Source organism: Asterias rubens, chromosome 2, assembly GCF_902459465.1.
Source record: "Asterias rubens chromosome 2, eAstRub1.3, whole genome shotgun sequence".
NCBI lineage: Eukaryota > Metazoa > Echinodermata > Asteroidea > Forcipulatida > Asteriidae > Asterias > Asterias rubens.
Genome location: NC_047063.1, coordinates 18,936,124 through 18,958,301, shown reverse-complemented (window position 1 = coordinate 18,958,301; position 22,178 = coordinate 18,936,124). Strand labels below are relative to the sequence as shown.

General features: G+C 39.8%; 3 protein-coding genes across 3 annotated transcripts; 2 read left to right on the top strand and 1 right to left on the bottom strand.

Annotated features, from left to right (window-relative positions):
• Positions 1-418: 418 nt before the first annotated feature.
• Positions 419-6,946, bottom strand: LOC117307407 (flavin-containing monooxygenase FMO GS-OX-like 4). The gene is made up of 5 exons (XM_033792156.1): positions 6,814-6,946; positions 5,986-6,196; positions 5,130-5,271; positions 3,542-3,678; positions 419-1,880 (listed from the first exon to the last, which is right to left on the bottom strand). Exons 2-5 carry the CDS (start codon positions 6,180-6,182, stop codon positions 1,061-1,063), a joined length of 1,296 nt encoding a protein of 431 aa, XP_033648047.1. The 5' UTR covers positions 6,183-6,196; positions 6,814-6,946; the 3' UTR covers positions 419-1,060.
• Positions 6,947-9,474: 2,528 nt separating this feature from the next.
• LOC117307148 (3-beta-hydroxysteroid-Delta(8),Delta(7)-isomerase-like) lies at positions 9,475-12,531 on the top strand. The gene is made up of 4 exons (XM_033791815.1): positions 9,475-10,090; positions 10,433-10,469; positions 11,207-11,349; positions 11,718-12,531. Exons 1-4 carry the CDS (start codon positions 9,796-9,798, stop codon positions 11,942-11,944), a joined length of 702 nt encoding a protein of 233 aa, XP_033647706.1. The 5' UTR covers positions 9,475-9,795; the 3' UTR covers positions 11,945-12,531.
• Positions 12,532-16,626: 4,095 nt separating this feature from the next.
• Positions 16,627-20,325, top strand: LOC117307147 (3-beta-hydroxysteroid-Delta(8),Delta(7)-isomerase-like). The gene is made up of 4 exons (XM_033791814.1): positions 16,627-17,015; positions 18,838-18,874; positions 19,171-19,313; positions 19,974-20,325. Exons 1-4 carry the CDS (start codon positions 16,721-16,723, stop codon positions 20,201-20,203), a joined length of 705 nt encoding a protein of 234 aa, XP_033647705.1. The 5' UTR covers positions 16,627-16,720; the 3' UTR covers positions 20,204-20,325.
• Positions 20,326-22,178: the final 1,853 nt, after the last annotated feature.

The following is a 22,178-nucleotide window of genomic DNA, read 5'->3' as shown; positions in this document are numbered from 1 at the left end:
GGAACATTTTGATTGATTACAAGGGCTAACATACACATGGAATAAGCGTTTGTTTGTAGACTTTGAAGTCTACAAGAGCCTATTTCAGGCTATTTTAAAGACAGTGGACACTATTGGTAATTGTCCAATAACGAAACCTGTGAAAATTTGAACTCGATTGGTTGTCGGGGTTGGGGGATAACTGTGAAAGAAAAAAACACCCTTGTCGCACGTTGTTGTGTGCTTTCAGATGCTTGATTTCGAGACCTCAAATTCTAAATCTGAGGTCTCTATATCAAATTAAAAACAAAATTCCTGGAATATTACTTCTTTCTCCACAACTACGTCACTTCAGAGGGAGTCGTTTCTCAGAATGTTTTATACTATCAACCTCTCCCCATTACTCTTTACCAAGTGAGGTTTTATGCTAACAATTATTTTGAGTAATTACCAATAGTGTCCACTGCCTTTAACAAAGGGCAAACAAATCTGAAATCAGAATATCATGCCTGCAGATACTTCAAAAAGGGTAAACTATGCAGTAAAATACTATTTGAAAATAATAGCGGCGATCTGTTGCAAGATGCTGCGACACATTCAGCAGCTACTGTCAAAAACAATGTGACAAACCCATTCCCATCAACCAGTTGTACTGGGCTCTTAATAAGCGCATAACACAGAAACAACACACTGGACACCTATGGCTTTGACCAATCCTAAGAGTCATCTAAGAATGAATCAATAATTTTTGTTCTGTCCACAAAAAAACCTAGAGCCAATGGACATCAAGCTGTTTCAGTCTTTCAGCACAGCAAGGAACTATAAGTCTTTCACTTGCAAATCACAAAGGATTCGCAATGACTTAAAAATCTCATCAACAATATAAAATCTTATCAAAAATATTAAAATCCTGTCATAAAAATTGTGCAATGGGGGAATGAGGTGTTACATTGCTTCCAGAAAAGTCAGCTATAGAGCTGGAAGTACTAAACTACGGAAGGAGCACAATACCTGAAGGATTGAAAGTTTTAAACAGTTTGTTTTTGCATTTATCATTTTACATCAATGATACAATTTTTAATTACATTGCTGACTCGATGCTTCTCCAATCTTCCATGTTGTTGGTCAGCTCAAAATTATGTTTCTTGTAGTTCATGAGGTCCGCTGACCTAACTTGACTTACTTTTTCATACAGTTTTATAATGGCTGGTGGGATATCATCATCCACACCAGCCAACTGGAGTAACTCCTTGTTGTAGTCCCACTGCAGCCCACCCATCATGTGAGCATAGCGGTGGGGCATTTTCCACTTGTTACGCCGTTGGTCGTAGTCCTTTTGGATGTCGGCGTTCATTTCAGTTTGACTGGGCAGTTTCATTGTGCCGTCTAGGGCGGCCATGGCAAAACGTACTTGACAACTTATCTGCGGGAAGGGGCAGACTTTCCATGGTATACCAATGAAGGAGAGGGAAGGGAACTGTGTGTGAATGATATGTCTATAGAGAGGTGTGACACGGTTTCTGTCAACCTCGACTTCGCATTCTGGTTTCAAGAATGGAAAGGTGTACTCGTAACCGGTACACAACATGATGACGTCTGCCTTGACACTCCGGCCATCTGTGAATACAACTGTCTCCTCCTCAACATGTTTTATATCAGGTACCTGTATAAGATTATCAGGCAGCGGACACTCAATAGCTGGGTGAAGATGACTGAGATATATTTTCTTTACATTGGGGCAAAGATTCATAGCAATATCTCGACCAGAATTTCCAGCACCCAACATCAGTAGAGTCTTCCCATTGAAATCTTCGGGATGCCGGTAGTCGTGGCTATGAAGCAGCTTACCGGTAAAGGAGTCCACACCGGGAATATCGGGGAACCTTGGCACAGCATAGTGGCTGCAGGGAAGAGATTTAAAAAAATACTTTGTATATTATTGAAATTTTAAAATAGATGTAGGAAACTAATAAAGTATTTTTCTGTTTGAAGGCAGTGGACACTATTGGTAACTACTCAAAATAATTTTTAGCATAAAACCTTTCTTGGTGACAAGTAATGGGGAGAGGTTGATGGTATAAAACATTGTGAGAAACGTCTCCCTCTGAAGTGCCATAGTTTTCGAGAAAGACGTAATTTTCCATGAATTTGATTTCGAGACCTCAGATTTAGAACTTGAGGTCTCAAAATCAACCATCTAAACGCACACAACTTCGTGTGACAAGGGTGTTTTTTCTTTCCTTATTATCTTGCATCTTCGATGACCAATTGAGCTCAAATTTTCACAGGTTTGTTATTTTATGCATATGTTGAGATACACCAACTGTGGGTGTTTCGTCGAGTTTTGTTTATTACGAACTGTCGCTTGAGGGCGCTATACTTGGCGACCGTTTTCCGATAAACGCATCAGAAACTGTATTTCTCGATATCTTTACTGATATAAAAGGTTATCTAAACTGCTTAAATTTGTACTGATACTGCTTAGATTTACTGATCGGCGTTTAGGGTGAGTGTTATAGAATTGTATTGTTGGCCAAGACTTTCAGTAGTTTCGTAGTATTAAAGATAGTTCTAACGGTTTTTCTGCTCACTTGAGAAGTTGTAATATGTTACATGTACATGCATTTGATGCACGTCAAAGTTCAAAGGTTAAAGTTCGGATGTTTATAAATCCGTTTTATAAGGTTCCAAGTTACAAGTTCTGCTTATGTAAGAATTTATGAATATTCTAGAGCAAGTATCATCGAGGCCAGGATTTGTTTACTGTAAATCAGTTGGGCATGATCTTATTGATTTTAATGGTGATTTGTTCAGGGTAAATGTGGTATACATGGCAGGTTCCTGTATTTAAAATGTTTTCCTTTTGTTTAGGGGATTACCGTTTGATTAACTGAACTGTATGCTGTTTAACTGGACTGAACTATTGTTGCTGAACTGTTACTGATCTGCTAGTTGTATCCGGTCACAGTAGTAAGTTAATGTTTCCGTTTAAAAATCATTATGTTTCTAATTACTTTCACTTGTTTCAGATGTTTGGACTGTAATAATCTTTCTGTGTACACGTGTTAAGACTATTTAGCAGTATTCTGAGTTATGGTATGTGCACTCATTCATGTACTTGGATTTTGTTTGTTTTATTGCAGAATTGAATGCTGATTTATTAAAATCTTCATACATTAAAACCGGGTGCGACTCCATTCTTTAAATCCTCTGGCCTTCCAGTGGGGCTAGTCTTTGACAATTACCAATAGTGTCCACTGCCTTTAAGAATTGCATACTGGTATCTTAAGACCCTTTTTGCTTATTTTTTTTACGTACATTTTGTTTTTAGATCACAGCGTCACTTCAGGGCGAGGGTTACACTCAACTGATTTGAGTTGTCCACCTAGACTTGATTCAAGTCCCGTTCTTGTGTGAGAGGTTCCCAACACAAATTAACGTGCCAGTGTTCTACTAACTGAGCTATAATTTAGCCCTAATTTTGGAGGTCTCACTAGTATGTCAATACCCATAGTCGTTCATTAAAAAAGTTTGGTAAAAAGTAATTTTCAAACATGCTTACCCATTACAGACCATCACAGCATCGAATTGGTTGACCTGGGGTGCAGCGTCTGGGTTGTCCAAACTCTTTACAATGACTTCCCATGATGTCTTGTTGTCACTGGTGACCGGTTTCACAGACTCTACTCTCGTCAGCAGCTACAAGTAAATTAAACGTATTTTTTCAGGTTTGAGGAATCTGAAGCAAACATGGAATAAAGGATTGAAACAAGTTAAACGGCGAAATGGTATGGGGAGATCTTTTGGGAAGATGAGAGGGGCAGAGTTGATGGGAGGGGCAGAGTTGATTGGAGGGGCAGAAAGATGGGAGGGGCAGAGTTGATTGGAGGGGCAGAGCTGATGGGAGGGGCAGAGCTGATGGTAGGGGCAGAGCTGATGGGAGGGGCAGAGCTGATGGGAGGGGCAGAGCTGATGGAAGGGGCAGAGTTGATAGGAGAGGCAGAGCTGATGGGAGGGGCAGAGCTGATGGGAGCGGCTGAGCTGATGGGAGGGGCACAGCTTGTGGGAGGGGCTGAGCTGATTGGAGGGGCACACCTTGTGGGAGGGGTAGAGCTGATGGGAGGGGCAGAGTTGATTGGAGGGGCAGAGCTGATGGGAGGGGCAGAGCTGATGGGAGGGGCAGAGCTGATTGGAGGGGCAGAGTTGATGGGAGGGGCAGATCTGATTGGAGGGGCAGAGCTGATTGGAGGGCAGAGTTGCTGGGAGCGGCACAGCTGATGGGAGGGGCAGAGTTGATTGGAGGGGCAGAGCTGATGGGAGGTGCAGAGTTGATGGGAGGGGCAGAGCTGATGGGAGGGGCAGAGTTGATTGGAGAGGCAGAGCTGATGGGAGGGGCAAAGCTGATGGGAGGGGCAAAGCTGATGGTAGGGGCAGAGCTGATGGGAGGGGCAGAGTTGATGGGAGGGGCAGAGTTGATGGGAGGGGCAGAGCTGATGAAAGGGGCAGAGTTGATGGGAGGGGCAGAGTTGATGGGAGGGGCAGAGCTGATGGGATGGGCAGAGCTGATGGGAGGGGCAGAGTTGATGGGAGGGGCAGAGTTGATGGGAGGGGCAGAGCTGATGGTAGGGGCACAGCTAATGGGAGGGGCAGAGTTGATTGGAGGGGCAGAGTTGCTAGGAGCGGCACAGCTGATGGGAGGGGCAGAGTTGATTGGAGGGGCAGAGCTGATGGGAGGGGCAGAGCTGATGGGAGGGCCGGGCAGAGTTGATAGGAGAGGCAGAGCTGATGGGAGGGGCTGAGCTGATGGGAGGGGCACAGCTTGTGGGAGGGGCTGAGCTATTGGAGGGGCACACCTTGTGGGAGGGTTAGAGCTGATGGGAGGGGCAGAGTTGATGGGAGGGACAGAACTTGTGGAAGGAGATTGGCTTGTTTAGAGGGGAGTAGTGATACAGATAAGTGTGAATTTTACTATATTGTGCCTGCGTCATGCAATATGCCGCAATGCATCTTGGCAATTAAAATATAGTCGCAACTAGTAGAGTAGTAAGTGTCACTAGGCGCCCAGGCCTATAGGTACGATGAAAACTATGAAATGTTTTTTAAGGGACAAAATCTGATACCTTTACAATAAAAATTGGTCATTGACTCACCTTCAACTTGTCGTATACATTGGAAGTTGTTGCATATCGCTTAAGATACTGGAGGACTTCAAAGTGTGTAATGAATGAGGTTTTACCGCCCTCATCTATGGGAAGATCTGGGAACATCATCACTTGCTTGGGTAAGTTTGTCCTACAGTGATTAAAGAATTAATGCAAGTGATTAAAAATGGAATCATAAACTTGTTTTAAATAATTCTTGTTTACAAAAAGATACATGGTTGACAGCCACCTGAGTGGCTGAAATAACCTTGTTTACAAGAAAAAAAAAGAACAAAATCAGTGTAAATCAACATAGAATAATTATTTTTTTTTGCTATTACAAGGAAACCCAACATTACCCTTTGTGTACATACATGTAGTTGTACATGCAAGGTTGAACTGTCCACACAGGACCACATTTTGGGAATCACTACACAGGTCAAAGACAATTCAGAAATTAATTTATTAAACACAAATTTTGACAGATTTGATCTGAATTTGGACTATAAAGTCAGTCTGTTGAAAAAATCAGTCCGTTCATGAGTTTACTAGGTGGACACTAAAATCACTGGCCCTAGGCCTGCAACTCCAGTGTAAATTTCAAGCCCTGATCGTAACCACCTAAAAACTTGAGAACTGACTCTCACTTTACCTGAGGTTACTGTACATGCTTGACTGAACTGGGATACTTATTGGTGCCTATTCGTCCATGTTACCCAAGCGCCTTGTTGACCACCGGACTTCCTCCGTTCATGAGTTTACTGGCCCGACACTAAAATCACTGGCCTTAAGCCTGTAACTCCAGTGTAAACTTCAAGTCCAGAATGTAACCACCTAAAAACTTGAGAACTGACTCTCACTTTACCTGAGGTTGCTGTACATGCTTGACTGAACAGGCTGGCCATATTTATTGGTGCCTACTTCATCCGTGTAAACCCAAGCGCCTCCTATGTCATCTGTCTGCTCGTAGACGACGAACTTGAATACATCGGGCTTAGCGCCTAGATACCTTGCAGCACACAAACCGGCAGGTCCGCCACCAATAACTGCTACTCTGATCATGATGTTTGGATCGACTGATTTGAAGAGGAAAATTTGAAAGAAAATATTTTGTCATACTGAAAAAAGGCAGTGTTAGTGTATATTGTGCCTGCTTCCTAGGGAACTCCACCTGCTGAAAATTCTGTTCCCCATGTGGAAAATTAACATGGGCTGGTGGAGATCCAAAAGGGGGCACTATTATTATTAATTGTATCAATAGCTTGTTTTGTACACAGTTCGCTAATATTTATGGGTGGACAGAAACGCCATGGGGGGACAGAATCTTCTGCCAGATTATAGCAGAACGACGACCCTTAGGCCAAGTAAAAAAAGAAACGTGTTTAGCGATTTTTTAGTAAAGAATGCGGACAAATTTCCATAGCGCGCGGACAAAGTTAAGATGTGCGTTTAACGATCAAGCCGTGACTAAACCATAAGGTTTATCGCGATTCAGAAACGCAATGCATTGTGGGAAGGAATATGGGGCGGTTTCTCTGCAGTTTCTACGACGCGCGCACGCAACGCCTATGCCTTTGTGTAGGTTCAACAGCGCCCTCTCCTGATATTTTGCTATTCGCGATAAACCTTATGTCGAAGAAGAGAACTTATCAATGGAACAATACAGTGAAATGTATCGTTAAACTGTACTTACCAAGTTCTCTAATAATTGTCAAGCCCAGTTGTTGAAATGGCCAAACATCCAGTTACTGTGTCATTGTGGGAAAACAATCATTCTTGGGGAAAACGTCGTTACACCATTTGGTGTGATACACCGAAGGCAAGGGGAGTTTACGTAACAACAAGGGCGCCCTCTGTTGTTAATGTAACGGGCTATGACTTAGAGGGGGTGTGGCTATGTGGAATTAATAATAATTTAGCTGTCACCTTTATGCTCAGGGCGTGCGATAAACCAAGATTTCACCTCGTGACCAAGCTTTATTTATTTATTTATTTATTTACTTTATTTACCAAGGGTTAGCCAAATCAGTATAAAGAACTGTTTCCATGTGGGCCATGCATAATAATATAAGTTAAAAACAAACAACTAGCTTTGTCACAGTCAACCTGGTTCAACTGGCCTTGATATTTCCTTAAGTGTAATTTTTACATGTACACATTTTTATTTCATCTTTGTATTTGGTTTGGTTGGGTGTATACAAATAACCTAAACCTAATAGTGTTAGTACAGTACGTCCACCATTCTCAAAATGGTTCATGGGTCAATCAATTTTTTGTTGGTTAATGAATGCATGCAGTCTAATTATGAATTTTACAATAGGTCCGGTAGGTTTCACATTAATTTTTACGGGCCCAGCAGGTTGGGATCCACGCCTATTATTTTTGTGAATGATCGTTGTTGACTTGGGCACAGTTTGCAAAAACAAAAGTGCACACGTTTTTGTTCAGTCGACGGGTACGCGTCGCATTGTCGACATTGCTATGACGTAACGGCAGGAAATTGCGATGGCCGGTGTCGCATGCAATTCTGCAATCGTGTCCGCCCGGACGCTGCTGCATAATGCAATTGTGTCCGCCCGGAAACATTTGCATACGCAGTTGTGTCCGCCCCGTGCAAAACCGTCCTTGCAGTAAACTAAACGCCCTTGGTCGAATGAACACGTTCGCCATTTTTGTTACAAAAAGTACATGTCATGAATGACATGTGAAATGTACGGCAGTTGGGTATTCGCTGCAATCATATTAATACGTGAATACTCATGCTGCATACGTAGGTTCAGTGCATGCACGCTCGCTTACGCGCACACATACGTACAGTCACGGTTTTTGCATAGCCCCGGACGGTTTTTGCATAGCCCCGGACACGATTGCATATGCAAAAGTGTCTGGAGCGGGCAGTATTGCATGGCGGACACAATTGCATCTGACACCGGCACGACAAGACTATCGAAAGAATATTGTACAGTTTGTCACCACACGATGGGGGGGGGGGGGGGGGGGGTCACGAAATCTCCAGGAACATCTAAAAGAACACAACTTCGTGTGACAAGGGTGTTTTTCTTTCCTAGTTATCTCGCAACTTCGACGACCAATTGAGCTCCAATTTTCACTGGGTTGTTATCTATGCATAATGTTGAGATACACGAAGTGAGAAGACTGGTCTCTGACAATTACCAATAGTGTCCAGTGTCTTTAAGGACCTACAATGTTGTTTAATGCCGACGCACTGTTCTCTCCCTCTTAATAGTCTGGTACATACGGAGGGATAGAATCTGCGACCAGGGACAGAATCTTCTTTATAAATTTATGACCCCGATAAACTGTCCCCCATGGCTAGGGATATGAAAGAGGATGATTCAAAAGAGGGCGCTATCCAGTTGAGATTTGTACACAGTTTGCCATAGACCTTTTCGCAAAAAACCATTGCGCAAGCGCACACTGTCGAATGAGGTGCATGCTGGTCCAGCTAGCTATCAAATTTAATTTTTTTTTTTACCAATTTACCAATTTACGGAGGAAAAGCTCGTGTAAAATATGACCTCAATGCGTGCCAATCTCCGTCGGACAAGTCAAAAACGCAACCCATGACTCCATGAGAAAATCGCGTCAAAGTGAAGAACATTAATTCAGCAAAGATAATAATAACCGGACACTTTTTTTTACAAAGGTTAGTGAGGAATATTTATTCTGATCTTCCCGCAAGTCGTTTTTAATTGTCCACATGAAAGAAAATATTGAAGGCCTGCCAATTCTGTCAGATTCATACAATTGGGGTACGAAGTGACTCGGGTACGAAATGACTTGGGTACGAAGTGACTTGGGTACGACAATGTGGGTACGAAGTGACTTGGGTACGAAGTGACTTGGGTACGAAGTGACCGACAACGAGACCAGCATTCACCTAATTCCGCGTACATTGTGCGGGTACCATACCGAGTATTTGCGATAAGGTTGATTGTGGGGACAGAATATCCTGCCACACCGGCCCCATACAAACATTACTAAACCCTGCGATGGCGGGATGCGAAGTTTAGATCTTGACGGCGCGAGTTTACCCGAAGACAAGCAGCACTGTAACATAATATTAATGTGTAATAATGGCAGTTACAGAATTCTACACTCTCGATGATCAACTTCTTATAATTCAAATTATTTTTTATTTTTTATTTATGCGACCATTCGGCCGGGAAGTTTACAACTGCCAGCAAAAAAAAAAAAGCATAAACACATTGAGTGTTTAATTCCTTCCTGCTTTGTTATAAATACGGGTAGTATATAATACTCAAACAGACTGGTGGTGGTGGTGGTATGTTTTATTTCATTTGGGCATTACCAATAATTTTACAAAGCAAAATCAGTGCAGCATTTTTTTTATTCAAGCATGTCCTACCATGAAAACCCAAACTGATTGTAGAACCAAAAATCAGAGCTCTGGGCTTGGAAAATGCGGGTACTTTAATCGCCAAACATTTATTGCTGCGAGAAAAAAAAACCCACATCACACCCACAACTTTGGTCAAGTAGTCATCGGTGCATATTTTACCCTTGGCTATCCCATTCGGCCGGTGGCATTTTGGATCTTGGAGAATATATTATAAAGCTTTCATAGGAAAGTTTTTTCAAACCTTAGTTGATCGTCCGTATTCACTGTGTTTTGGATAATTCCTGTGTAATCATGGCTTCAAACGTGTCTCATCCGTACTATCCACTGGGCTTGGAGGTGCCCCACTACAAGGAGAACAGCCTCGGGCTTGCCGTCACACCAATTACTCTGGGCTCCTTCGTTGTTATCTTCGTGTGTTTCTGGAAGTTCGTGAAGCAGGACCGGTTTAACCGTCTTCTAGGATCATGGGAGAAGGCTACGCTGTGCTGGTGGGGGTTATGTGGTTGCATTCACATGGTGTTGGAGGGGTACGTCAGCATGAACAGCGGCACTTTCCCTGGGGAAAACAACATCTTAGCGCAAATCTGTAAGTGTTTGGAAAAGAGGACAACCAACACGATTGGTAAAACATTATTATAAACGCTGAAACTGCAAAAAATGAACTTAATAATTATGGTTGTACAAATTATCTTTAAAAAGGTGTAATTAAGCAGAATCACCATAAACAAAAAGTTGCAGAGATGATTATAAATAATGGTTGTTTGTGTTAGTCCATCCATCTAATATGACAAAAGTAGGGTATCTGGTACAATTAAGAAATCCGCATAAATTACAGAAAGCATTACAAAAATGAAGCTATTAAAATTAAAGTTGCCATAAAATACATTTATGCTTGTGATTATAATAATGTTTTCATGTTTCATCCCAGGGAAAGAGTACACCAAGGGAGATAGCAGATACGTGCAGTAAGTAAAGACAAATGGATCGATTCTAATCTAGAAAAAAAAACCTCCACCTGAAACAGAAATCTAACTTTTTATCAATTTCAAACCAGCATGAATCTTACAGCCGGTTTACTATCTCAATATCGGAACATTAGAGTGTTTAGATGACTTCCAAATCACCAACTGCTCGTTTCTATCACCGAAATCAAAATAAACTCGATGCAAAAGTGCACATGATTTTGTGTATAACGAATGAAAAGGAACCCAGTAACACTAGCCAGAAGGGGTTCGCCCACTGATCTCTATATTGGGTTCGCTCCGGTGTTCTTGGTCTAATCGGCCATGCTGCGCCACATAGCACCTTGTAAAACCATCATTTTTTGCATGGTGTAACACTGCAAAAACTGGGGTGTTAAAATGATTCTTCTTGGTATCTGTATATGGGACATCACCAACATGGTGTTATTTATCCCCAGTATCGTTCGTGAAATTAACACCGTGTCGGCGTTGTCACATATCAATACCAAGAGAATCAACTTTATTACCCCAGTTGTTGCAGCACGGCATAAGTTTCTGAAATAAAAACGTAGCTTTTGCAGCCTACGGGAAAAAAAAAATATATAATAATCGCTTTTGATACGCCCTGTGTGAGAGCTCTTTATAAGAACCCAGGCGCCTACTGTTTTTATTGGAAATAAGTTATTCTTAAAAAAAAAAAAACATTGTCAATGAATACGAAAAATTGGTTGATATTTCAGGTCTGATGCATGCATTGTAATCATGGAGGGACTGACGGCATGGCTAGAAGGTCCCGGATGTTTCTTCATCATGTGGGCGTTTCTTACCAGGCACCCAATGCGTCACGTGCTCCAGTTCGGAGTCTCCATTGGTCAATTCTACGGTGAGTTTAATCGTTCAACCGGTCTTTTACCTTTGGATATGTTCACATCAAGAAGTCAATGTTTATACATTATGTTCACTACATGTTTTTGTCTTTTTGTAATTGTTTTAACTTTTTGATGTTTTGTTGTGCTTTGAAAAATGTGCGAGCAATGTGATTTCTTCTTTAGGAGAGTATATACAGTTTCTTGTGTCTTATGTTTTAAGTCTTATCATGGAGCCACAATCTTGGTCACGTTCCCTGTATACTCATTAACTGAGTAATGAATGTTTACATTATGTTCAAAAAGGAACCAGACTATTTCCACTGGGGGAAAACAGCTATAATGGTTTTTAAAATAGTAAACCCTTTTGCTTTCCAACACCCAGGTACGCTTCTGTACTTCTTCACCGAGATGTTCGACGGCCTAACCCACGGCCCAAGGTTCCATCCTCTGTACTTCTGGGGCTACGTCTTCGGCTTGAACTCACCTTGGCTCGTGGTGCCTCCAATCTTAATCTATCAGTCATGGAAACACCTTAACCTGGCCCAGGGGCTCCTTGACAAAGAGACTGGATTCAACCCAGTAAAAGAGTTCTCAAAAAAACATAGATGAGTTGTTTTCCATCACTTCAATATCACCTATCTTTCTGAAAGTTTGTATAATACTCAGCGCCTTGAGTACCTTGTTTGATTCATGCTTTTGTAGTGTGTCACCTTGATTTTTGCAATAGCCTCCTTTCTAGGATTTTGGCTCGTCAAGTGCAGAAGATGCAGGTTGTGCAGAACTCTGCAGCTCGTCTTATCTATCGTATTAGGAAACATGAATCTGTGTCTGTTATCCCAAGAGACTTACACTGGCTGCCAATTCACTCTCGCATTACATTCAAAATAGTGTTGTTAGCTTATGAATGTCTTTATGATTTTGCGCCTCCTTATTTGACCGAGCTGTTAACATTGTACACACCTTCTAGAAATCTTCGTTCTAATAAGAAAAAGTTGTTTGTTATTCCATCCACCAGTGATGACCAAGTCATATGGTGAACGCAGCTTCGTTCACACTGCCTCAACTTTATAGAACAATCTCCCAGAACAACTAAAAAACATAGACTCCATTGTTAAGTACAAGATTGCTTTAAAGACGAACTTATTTAACATTTAATTATTCCATTTTGTTTGTTACCCAGTACATCTTGTCGTTGTATTCTGTTGTATTTTTCTCAAGAGCGCTTAGGTACATGTTTTATTACTATGTGTTATGCGCTATATAAGAATGGTTAATTATCAATATTATTATAATACTTCGATATTATAGTTATTGCTATATGATTGTGTATAGAAGATAATTTGCATGTTAAAAAGAAGATAATTATTATATTGCACCATTTTGTGTCGGTGTTTTTTAGTTTTATTGTATGAAAGTTCGCCCCCAAACGGGAAGAAGCCACTCTTGGTACGGGGCTATACAAGCAAATCATTCATTTCAAGTAGAAAGAACTCAGAGCCACTGCAGGTAGGAATTGATATTCCTCATAAAACAGTCTAGATTGTACACAAATAGTGTCTCAATATTGCTGTATTCAGGGTGGTATTTTAACCTTCCACACAATGCAAGCTAGATATTATCATCAGCCTTACTTGACAATGACAAATTGTTCATCCTCCCACATAAAAAAAATGAACCCTAATAAAAACAATGTCCTACTAATGACGCCAATACACTTGGACTCTCACACTAAAGCTAAAAGCACACCATGTTATTTTTTTATTTGGGAGTATTAAAATAAAATACTTTGATTTTGCACCCCTTGAGTTGGCTATAATTTTTCACTTTCAATTTATAATTCTTTTGGTACGATAGTTGTCAGCTTTAAGAATGATTGTTCTACTAAAAAAAACTATATTTAGATTGAATCCACTTTATTCCAAAATAACACTCTATTTAATGTTGTATTAAATGAGCAATGTCAATATATACCCGCACAATAAATAGCGTTTTCAAATTGAATTTCTTGTTCAGAATTGTATTCTGTCGTGGTACTTCTTCACATTGGAAAGGCCAACCGTCACAAAAAAGGAAGGTAGTAGATGCCAAGTAGGATTTGAAACTTTGAATGGTGGAAATACGATATGGAAAGGTTTGTGGTAACACCATGTAATGACAATCCCTAATGAGTTAGAATCTTTCTCCAGAAGACGATCAGAGCATACTGATCGAAACGTCGAGTTGAAACCAACGGTTCTTTTTAGAACCATCTCAACTCATTATAGAGACAGTCATTACATGGTGTTACCGCAAACCTTTCGGTATGGTAGTAGATGCTGCTTGATGGGATATATTATAGTGATACACAGTACAGCCTGAACAACTGACGTCACACTTCGAGGCTCACGAGTAAACGCCAAAGAGTGGCCTCTGAGCCTAGGTCAATCCCCGTCCGTAATCACCCAGACTTGACTCAAGTCCCAATCCCGTGCCATCCCCAGAGAAATACTGTTTTGTGATGCTCTGCGATCCCAAACCTGTTCAACATTTTGACAGTGACGGCGCACTGTACTGTGTATGCTACGTGTGGTTTTATAATACGTTGGGGGACCTCTCACACGAGACTGGTACTTGAATCAAGTCTAGTCAATCACCTGTCATCTACATCCATTTCACATGGAAAAACGTACGAACTAAAATCCTATAGTAACATTGATTATTAAAACATGTACATGTAGCCTGCACAAAACCCGTGTGGACATTGCATGCAGACGCCGAAAGCAAGCTTTCCATATCTGTGTTTTGATTGGTCCGAGGTGATGTTGCTCAGCTGCATCAACATCAACCTCAGACCAATCAAAATGCAACATGTAATGCTCACGTTACTGCACGTTTATCCAATGACAGTACTTTGTATTAAATAAAATCACTGGTGCTGAAAAGAAAGTACCTGTTTTTATCCTAAAGACAGGGGACCTGTCTAAGTACATAGTATAGCACTTCTTACATCCAACAGTCACCGCCTGAAATGCACCCATTATCTTTACGTCAAGTATGGTGAACTATTTTTTAAGACAACATTTATTTCAAGGGTTTCTTGGCCAACAATGTAATAAAGTTCGATCTGCGGCTAAGCAAAGCAAAATACAATAATAATAATAATATCGAAGTCTTATATAGCGCACGTATCTACCAAACAAGGTACTCAAGGCGCTGAGTAAATTACAAACTTCCAGACAGATAGGTTATTGCAGTGATGAATTCTGAGACCCAATTATTTAGCACATTATAAGGGTTTACAAGGTGATAACGGCGCATATAGCAGCCACAGCCAGGAACATCGGGGCGTACCCCTTCTCTTTTCGATAAGTGCACTGGGTTCTTTTACATGCGTTACACAACACATTTAACGTCATGTAAATCTGTGGACATTGTGTTTGGTGTCCTACAAAAGGTACCCATTGATTCGATTTGATTCGATTCGATTCGATTTAATTCAAACCAATCCAATCCAATTAATCAAAGTTAATGAGATCCCATAAAGGGTATTATTAATCAAATGTTCGCATGCATACAGTAAAAACATAGAACTATTTAGTATGCTTGCCACCTTCAAGACAAGTACTCGATCGAATAGTGAGAATTAATTTTTTTGTGATTGTTGAAAGACAATCACTGGTGAGTTTTCAATTTCAACTGAAAAAATCAGAGTGAGCCATCATACAGGCGTTAATTAACAAAAACAAAACCACCTACAGTTGATAATTGCTGACTTTCAAATAGTTGTTTTTATGAATAGTTTTCTCTGATTTTGTTTGCACCATAAAACTTTTAATATCTCTTTATCGCAAAACTACACCGTCTTTCCATGGAGAAGCGCATCAAATTCAACACTCTTCTATGTTTTTAATCTTATCTGTCTAATGTTTCATCTTCGCCAAACTCACCGTCCAGGACTCCGTTCTTCTTCCGATAAAACTCAGCTTAAACACTCATTTCTTTCCTAAATAGTAGATTAATGATTTGTTTCTTGCAAGTTTTAATTTATCCTATTCTTTGTTATGCGCTTTGATCATGTTTTGGAAAAGCGCATTATAAATACCTTTTATTATTTATTATTATTATTATCAAAGTATTCATACGACTAAAAAGTTTGTTGACAGTATACTCAGTTCTCTCTGATTTTATTTGTTCGATAAAGCTTTAAATAGAACACGTCATCAAAAAAATTCACAAGAATGAAAAGTTTGTTGACATTATACCATAATTTTACTTTGTTTTACTTAAGAAAGAGCACGGTGCAATCAAAATACCAGCAAATAAATTACGATGTCATCAAATTGAACGACTATCAGAGAGTTTTATTTTATTTTTATAAGGTCCTTCCGCCCGCACCAGTATAGGTGGTGAATGCTGTGTTTGCAAGAACACTCCAATAATATTAAGTTCGCTTCTTTTAGTGTTCTTTTCTTCTTATAATTAGGTAGCATGCGTTTTGGCGACTTTTGGAAAAGTGCAACATGCTTTCGTTACTATTTTAATAGCACTTCATCATGACATTGAGGGGCGACTCAAAGTGCTATAGCTATAATTATTTGACGATTTAAGAGATAATTTCGTAGAACAAATGCGTAACAATAAGCAAGTATCTGCATTTAGGGACACAAATCATTAAGTATTTTACGCAAATAATGTATTTAGATAAATTATTTTAAATTTGGGGCACCAACCGTAAATATTTTGTCATTATTTACGTACCTTTTTACAGTACGGGAAAACAATGAATACGTACGTAAATATTGGCAATTAGGGGCACAAACCTTGAGTAAAGTATTATAATATGCCGTAGTTTTAGTCATAATAAATGTTTATGGAAGATTAGATGTCTGTTTTTTTTTTGTCTAATGGCGTTTTGTGCTTATGACTGAATAAAACTGACAGTATAGTGCAACGAGTTCCCCGAAAGCTATCAATAACAAAGGTTTAACAAAAAACGTTACCAGATATAATTAAGTCCAGATCCCACTCCACGAAGATTGCAAGATGAGGGAAAATTCATTTATAAATTTTACTCAGAACATTGGAGTCGGTTTAATTTTCTTTACCATAGCAACCCACTCTTTTTGAGTTCCTCTTGAATGGAACATGCCAGATTCCAACTCATAATCATTAATGTTATCTCTCCTACACTCATAAATTTAATTGTTCGTATGATACTGAGAACTTCGTCTGTGATGCGGGCTATACATTACCATGTCATCAAGTGGTATCCTTGAACACAAGGAGTTTGCTTATAAGCGCAAGAAAGCTCGGTGCACCACTTAGTCTTGGTGCAACTAGTCGTTCGGAACAGAAGTGCCGCCACCTTAAAGTTGGTCGTACGTCGTGACTGTAACTCCTGTAATCATGGCTTCAAACGTGTCTCATCCGTACTATCCACTGGGGATGGAAGTGCCCCACTACAAGGAAAACAGTCTCGGCAACGCGGTCACACCCATTGCCTTGACTATTTTCTTCTTCATCTTCATGGCCGTCTGGAAGTACGTGAAGCAGGACCGGTTTGACCGTGCCCTGGGTTCTTGGGAGAAGGCAGCGCTGGGCTGGTGGGGGTTGTGTGGTTGCATCCACATGGCCGTAGAGGGCTACGTAAGCCTGAACAGCACAACCTTTCCCGGCGAAGACAACTTCTTGGCGCAAATATGTAAGTGTCCGTTTTTGGAATGAAAAAGAAAGACAGAAAACAAAAACCGAAAGATAGTTTTTGTTTTGGTGATGATAATACACTGAGAATAGAACGCCATCATTTTAACTCTAAAATTGATGATGGTATAAACGAATCCTTGTCTCGAAGGAGCATCGTACGTAAAAACAAACCAATCGACATTATACCCACGGTTTCCCAAAGTTGCAAACATGTAAACTGTCACAAACCAGTCTTCTCACTTGGAGTATCCCAACATATGCATAAAATAACAAACCTCTGAAGATTTTAGCTCAATTGGTCGTCGAAGCTGCGAGATAACTATGAAAGAAAAAACACCATTGTCACACGAAGTTGTGTGCTTTCAGATGCTTGATTTCGAGACCTCAAATTCTAAACTTTAGGTCTCGAAATCAAATTCGTTGAACGTTACATTTTTCTCGAAAACTATATACGTCACTTCAGAGGGAGCCGTTTCTCACAATGTTTTATATTATCAATCTCTCCCCATTACTCGTTACCAATAGTAAGGTTTTATAATAATAATTATTTTGAGTAATTACCAGTGTCCACTGCCTTTAAGAAAGAAAAATTCAACGGGTACAACAGATTTGTTATCCTAGAAAAGCAGTATTAGCCCTCGCACCCATTTCGCGCTCTTGAAAGTTGTTTCCAGGTTACATTGAAATGAACGTTACTTATATCTATAACAAGTCAATGCAAACATCTTCATGCCTATACGGATTTAAATCAAACCGCCTCATTGGAACCGAAAGAGCTATAAAATATCATTCATATTTTTGAAGCACAATAGATGGTCACCCTTTTAGCAGACGATAACCACGTCAGATTTCTTACCTCAGGCAATGATTATCCTGCCGATGATCTTGGCATTAGCAATAATAAGCTCGTTAAAAGTATGTGTCTCATTGCAAGTATGTTCTCTACTACAATCAAAAACCCTTTTTACGCTATAGGTATTTCCCGGGAGAATCCCAGGAACTTTTGGGCGAATTTCCTGGTAAATAACTAATTCACAGTAAATAATTAACCCTGCTCAGAAAGGACCAGTCTTCTCACTATCTCAACATGCACAAAATAACAAACCTGTGAAATGTTGAACTCAATTGGTTGTCGAAATTGCGAGATAAGAATGAAAGAAAAATGTTTGATACGACCAACCTCTCCCCATTACTTGTAATCAAGAAAGGTTTTATGATGATAATTATTTTGAGTAATAACCAATAGTGTCCACTGCCTTCAAGTCTCGCGCGAATTCCAGCATTGTTTTCTTGGAACCACGTCTCATTCTGTAAAGACACTGGACACTATTGGTATTTGTCAAAGACCAGTGTTCTCACTTGGTGTATCTCAACATATTATGCATAAAATAACAAACCTGGGAAAATTTGAGCTCATTTGGACGTCGAAGTTGCAACATAATAATGAAAGAAGAAAAAAAACCTTGTCACACGAAGTTGTGTGCGTTAAGATGGTTGATTTCGAGACCTCAAATTCTAAATCTGAGGTCTCGAAATCAGATTCGTGGAAAATAACTTCTTGCTCGAAAACTACTCCACTTCAGAGAGAGCCGTTTCTCACAATGTTTTATACCATCAACCTCTCCACATTACTCGTCACCAAGAAAGGTTTTATGCTGATCATTATTTTGAGTAATTACCAATAGTGCCCACTGCCTTTAACATGTAACGGAGACAAAATCGCGCACTTTCACGGGTCCCACTGCTCAGATTCGCGTCAAGTCACATAAATAATTATCAGTGTAATTAACATATTTCAAAATATTTCTGTGTTATTACAGGGAAAGAGTATGCAAAGGGTGATAGCAGATATGTGCAGTAAGTATACAATGGTACACTTTTACTCGGGCCTGCTGTTACTGTACAAAATGTATGTGAATGTTTAATGTCCAATATAAATAAAAAGCAAAAGTGTACATTCGCTGTATGTACAAACCTATTTGAACTGAATGTCCAATACCAAATCAACTCTAATGTATTGACAAAAATGCTTGTAGTTCTTGTCACATTTTCCAATGGCCAATTATATTTCTCATGACATACTCTGACTGTGTGCCGAATTCTTTTTAAAAGAATATGAAGTTAATAGAAAAATATAATGGTTGATATTTCAGGGCAAATGCTTGTATTATTATCATGGAGGGGCTGACGGCATGGCTTGAAGGTCCCGGATGTTTCGTCATTGTGTGGGCGTTCCTTAACAGACACCCAATGCGTTACGCACTCCAGTTTGGCGTCTCCCTTGGCCAATACTACGGTAAGTTACTGTCATTGTTTTCATCCGGTCTTTTATCTTCGAGCAGTACAATTATTATTTCATACGACTTTCAAAGTATCCAAGGCTTCTTTACACGCGAACGCGGAAACAAGCTGTACCATTTAGCTACTGGCTAGTGTTGTATTAGCCACTAGCCACTAGCCACTGGCTAGTGTGGTATTAGCCACTGGCCACTAGCCGCTTACTGGTATGGTACAAGCCTCTAGCCACTGCCTAAAGTGCGGTACTAGCCACTAGCCACTGCCTCGTGTGGTACTAGCCAGTAGCCATTATTACTATAAGTGCGGTATTAGCAAATAGGTGTGCCTCGTGCGGTACTAGCCACTAGCCACTAACTAGTGTAGTACTAGCCACTCTGAGCCACTTCTAGTGTGGTATTGGCCACTGGCCACTGCCTCGTGTGGTACTAGCCACCAGCCATTATACTATTAGTGTGGTACTAGCCACTATCCTTTGCCTCGTGTGGTACTAGCCACTAGCCACTGACTTGTGTGCTAAACAAACCAAAACAATGCCGCGCACTCTCACCACAAACCTAGTTCCTGCAGCGATGTTTGCTGTCATAAAAAGTCCTGCTCCGCTGAAGCTAACGTCATTCGAAAACTAAGTCAAGACTATCTTTTGTTATCCCACACCCAGGTACGCTTCTGTACTTCTTCACCGAGATGTTCGATGGTCTATCCCACGGTCCCCGGTTCCACCCTATATACTTCTGGACTTACGTATTCGGGATGAACTCACCCTGGCTGGTGGTGCCACCAATCCTAATCTATCAGTCCTGGAAGCAACTCACCCTAGCCCAGGGGCTTCTGGACAAAGAGACTGGATTCAACCCGGTTAAAGGTGGTGTCTCAAAAAAAATTAGATGAGTTTTTAAGAGTGAAAATGATGTAGAAGATAATGTTGGGTTTAAAGCAGTGGAGACTATTGGTGATTTCTCTAAATAATTATTAGCATAAAACCTTACTTGGTGACGAGTAATGGGGAGGTTGGTGGTATAAAACATTGTGAGAAACGGCTCCCTCTGAAGTGACACAGTTTTCGAGAAAGAAGTAATTTTCCACGAATTTGATTTCTAGACCTCTGATTTAGAACTTGAGGTCTCGAAATCAACCATCTAAACGCACACAACTTCGTGTGACAAGGGTGTTTTTTTTAAATTTTATTATTATTATCTCGCAACTCCGATGACCGATTGAGCTGAAATTTTCAAAGGTTTGTTATTTTATGCATATGTTGAGATACACCAAGTGAGAAGACTGGTCTTTGACAATTACCGATAGTGTCCAGTGTCTTTAAAGAAGATGTCTCTTCGAAAAAACTTATCTGTGGGTTGTCTGGCTGGCATAGTGGTAGCTTCCCTCGCCTTCCACCTCTATGTATAGGTCCCGGTTCGAATCCTCTCTGTGGCACTATGTTGATTGAGATTCAGCCCCTACCTGATTGCGTGGGTTTTCTCTTGAATAGTTCCCTTTGGTTTTCTTCCAACACCATAAGTGAAGATCTCTCTTTCTCGTCTTCTCTCCATTGGATTATTGGCTAGTATGGTGAATGTATCATAAGTTCAAATAAAAAAACTTTATTATAAACAATTTATGCACTTGATTATGAATTGTGTTATGTGTAGGTTTTAGTGTGGAGTGTAAGCACAACTTATGAGAGTATACGTGAGCAGCATAAGATTTCAAACGATTTAAAAATGTTCTCAGATTTGCACACAATTTCTATACAGTATAAAGTCGGTAATGGTGGAAACTTTCATAGATATTTTTGGATTGAAATGCTTTATTATTATACATATACTATATAAACTTGGTTTATTATATGTTGTTTAGAAATGTGTTGAAAAAAACCACTTATTAGGTTGTTTGTGTGCTTCGTATAGGTTTATCTCACAGCACCAAAGATCACGAGGGTTCTACTCCTATAAAACACCCCTAGTTATACTAATATTATTTTTGATTTTTGGGGTTGAACAAAAAATTAAATTAATATTATTTTTGTACAATAAAGCCACAATCAAGCGTCAGCAAATTAATTCACACAAAATATTAAATCGAAAAAGTTTGTTGACATCTCCACTTTGTTTGATATTTAACACCAGCAACCAGACCTCAATATATAAGAAGCGAGCTGGAAAGTTTGTTGACTTTACGATTGTTTTCTATGCCACGAAGGTATTTAAACTACCAGCAAGTTCAGTCATCAAACTGGAAAGTTTGTCGACCGTTCTATATTTCTACATTATTGTTAAGCATGACTTTGTTCAATACCAGCAAAACAATTTGATAAATTGAATCAATGCGAAACAAAAAATAGTTTGCAGAGTTGAAAATCTCTGACGTTTCGTTGAAGCTGTATTAAAGCAATAATATTATTAACAATTCCAACTTGAAAGCTTGTTTGAGTTCATTATTTTCTATGTTTGTATGTTTGTTTGTTTATTTGTTTGTTTGTTTGTTTGTTTATTGATTTGTTTGATTGTTTTTTTTCTTTTTCTTTTGTCTGTTTGTTTGTTTGTTTGTTTGTTTGTTGTTTGTTTGTTTGTTTGTTTGTTTGTTTGTTTGTTTGTTTGTTTGTTTGTTTGTTTGTTTGTTTGTTTGTTTGTTTGTTTGTTTGTTTGTTTGTTTGTTTGTTTGGGGATTGGCTGTAAGGGGATACTTACAGCCAATTTCTCTGATTACAAACATTGGTGTCTATGATTATGAGTTTTACGATTCAAGAAGTTGTTATTCTGTTGTTGTTGTTGTTGTTGTTGTTGTTGTTGTTGCTGTGTTGTTGTATGTGGTCGTTTGTTTTGTTTTTATTTCTATTGTTATATTTTCTGGTGAAGAAGCTCTTGTT

Excerpts from the sequence above, each read along its gene's own strand:
- LOC117307147 (XM_033791814.1), top strand. The coding sequence starts at position 16,721 with ATGGCTTCAAACGTGTCTCATCCGTACTATCCACTGGGGATGGAAGTG. Across the intron at positions 17,016-18,837 it reads CAACTTCTTGGCGCAAATAT|GGAAAGAGTATGCAAAGGGT; the intron begins GTAAGTGTCCGT and ends GTGTTATTACAG. Across the intron at positions 19,314-19,973 it reads CTCCCTTGGCCAATACTACG|GTACGCTTCTGTACTTCTTC; the intron begins GTAAGTTACTGT and ends TCCCACACCCAG.
- LOC117307407 (XM_033792156.1), bottom strand. The coding sequence starts at position 6,182 with ATGATCAGAGTAGCAGTTATTGGTGGCGGACCTGCCGGTTTGTGTGCT. Across the intron at positions 3,679-5,129 it reads ATGTATACGACAAGTTGAAG|CTGCTGACGAGAGTAGAGTC; the intron begins GTGAGTCAATGA and ends ATTTACTTGTAG. Across the intron at positions 1,881-3,541 it reads GCTGTGATGGTCTGTAATGG|CCACTATGCTGTGCCAAGGT; the intron begins GTAAGCATGTTT and ends TCTTCCCTGCAG.
- LOC117307148 (XM_033791815.1), top strand. The coding sequence starts at position 9,796 with ATGGCTTCAAACGTGTCTCATCCGTACTATCCACTGGGCTTGGAGGTG. Across the intron at positions 10,091-10,432 it reads CAACATCTTAGCGCAAATCT|GGAAAGAGTACACCAAGGGA; the intron begins GTAAGTGTTTGG and ends GTTTCATCCCAG. Across the intron at positions 10,470-11,206 it reads GGAGATAGCAGATACGTGCA|GTCTGATGCATGCATTGTAA; the intron begins GTAAGTAAAGAC and ends TTGATATTTCAG.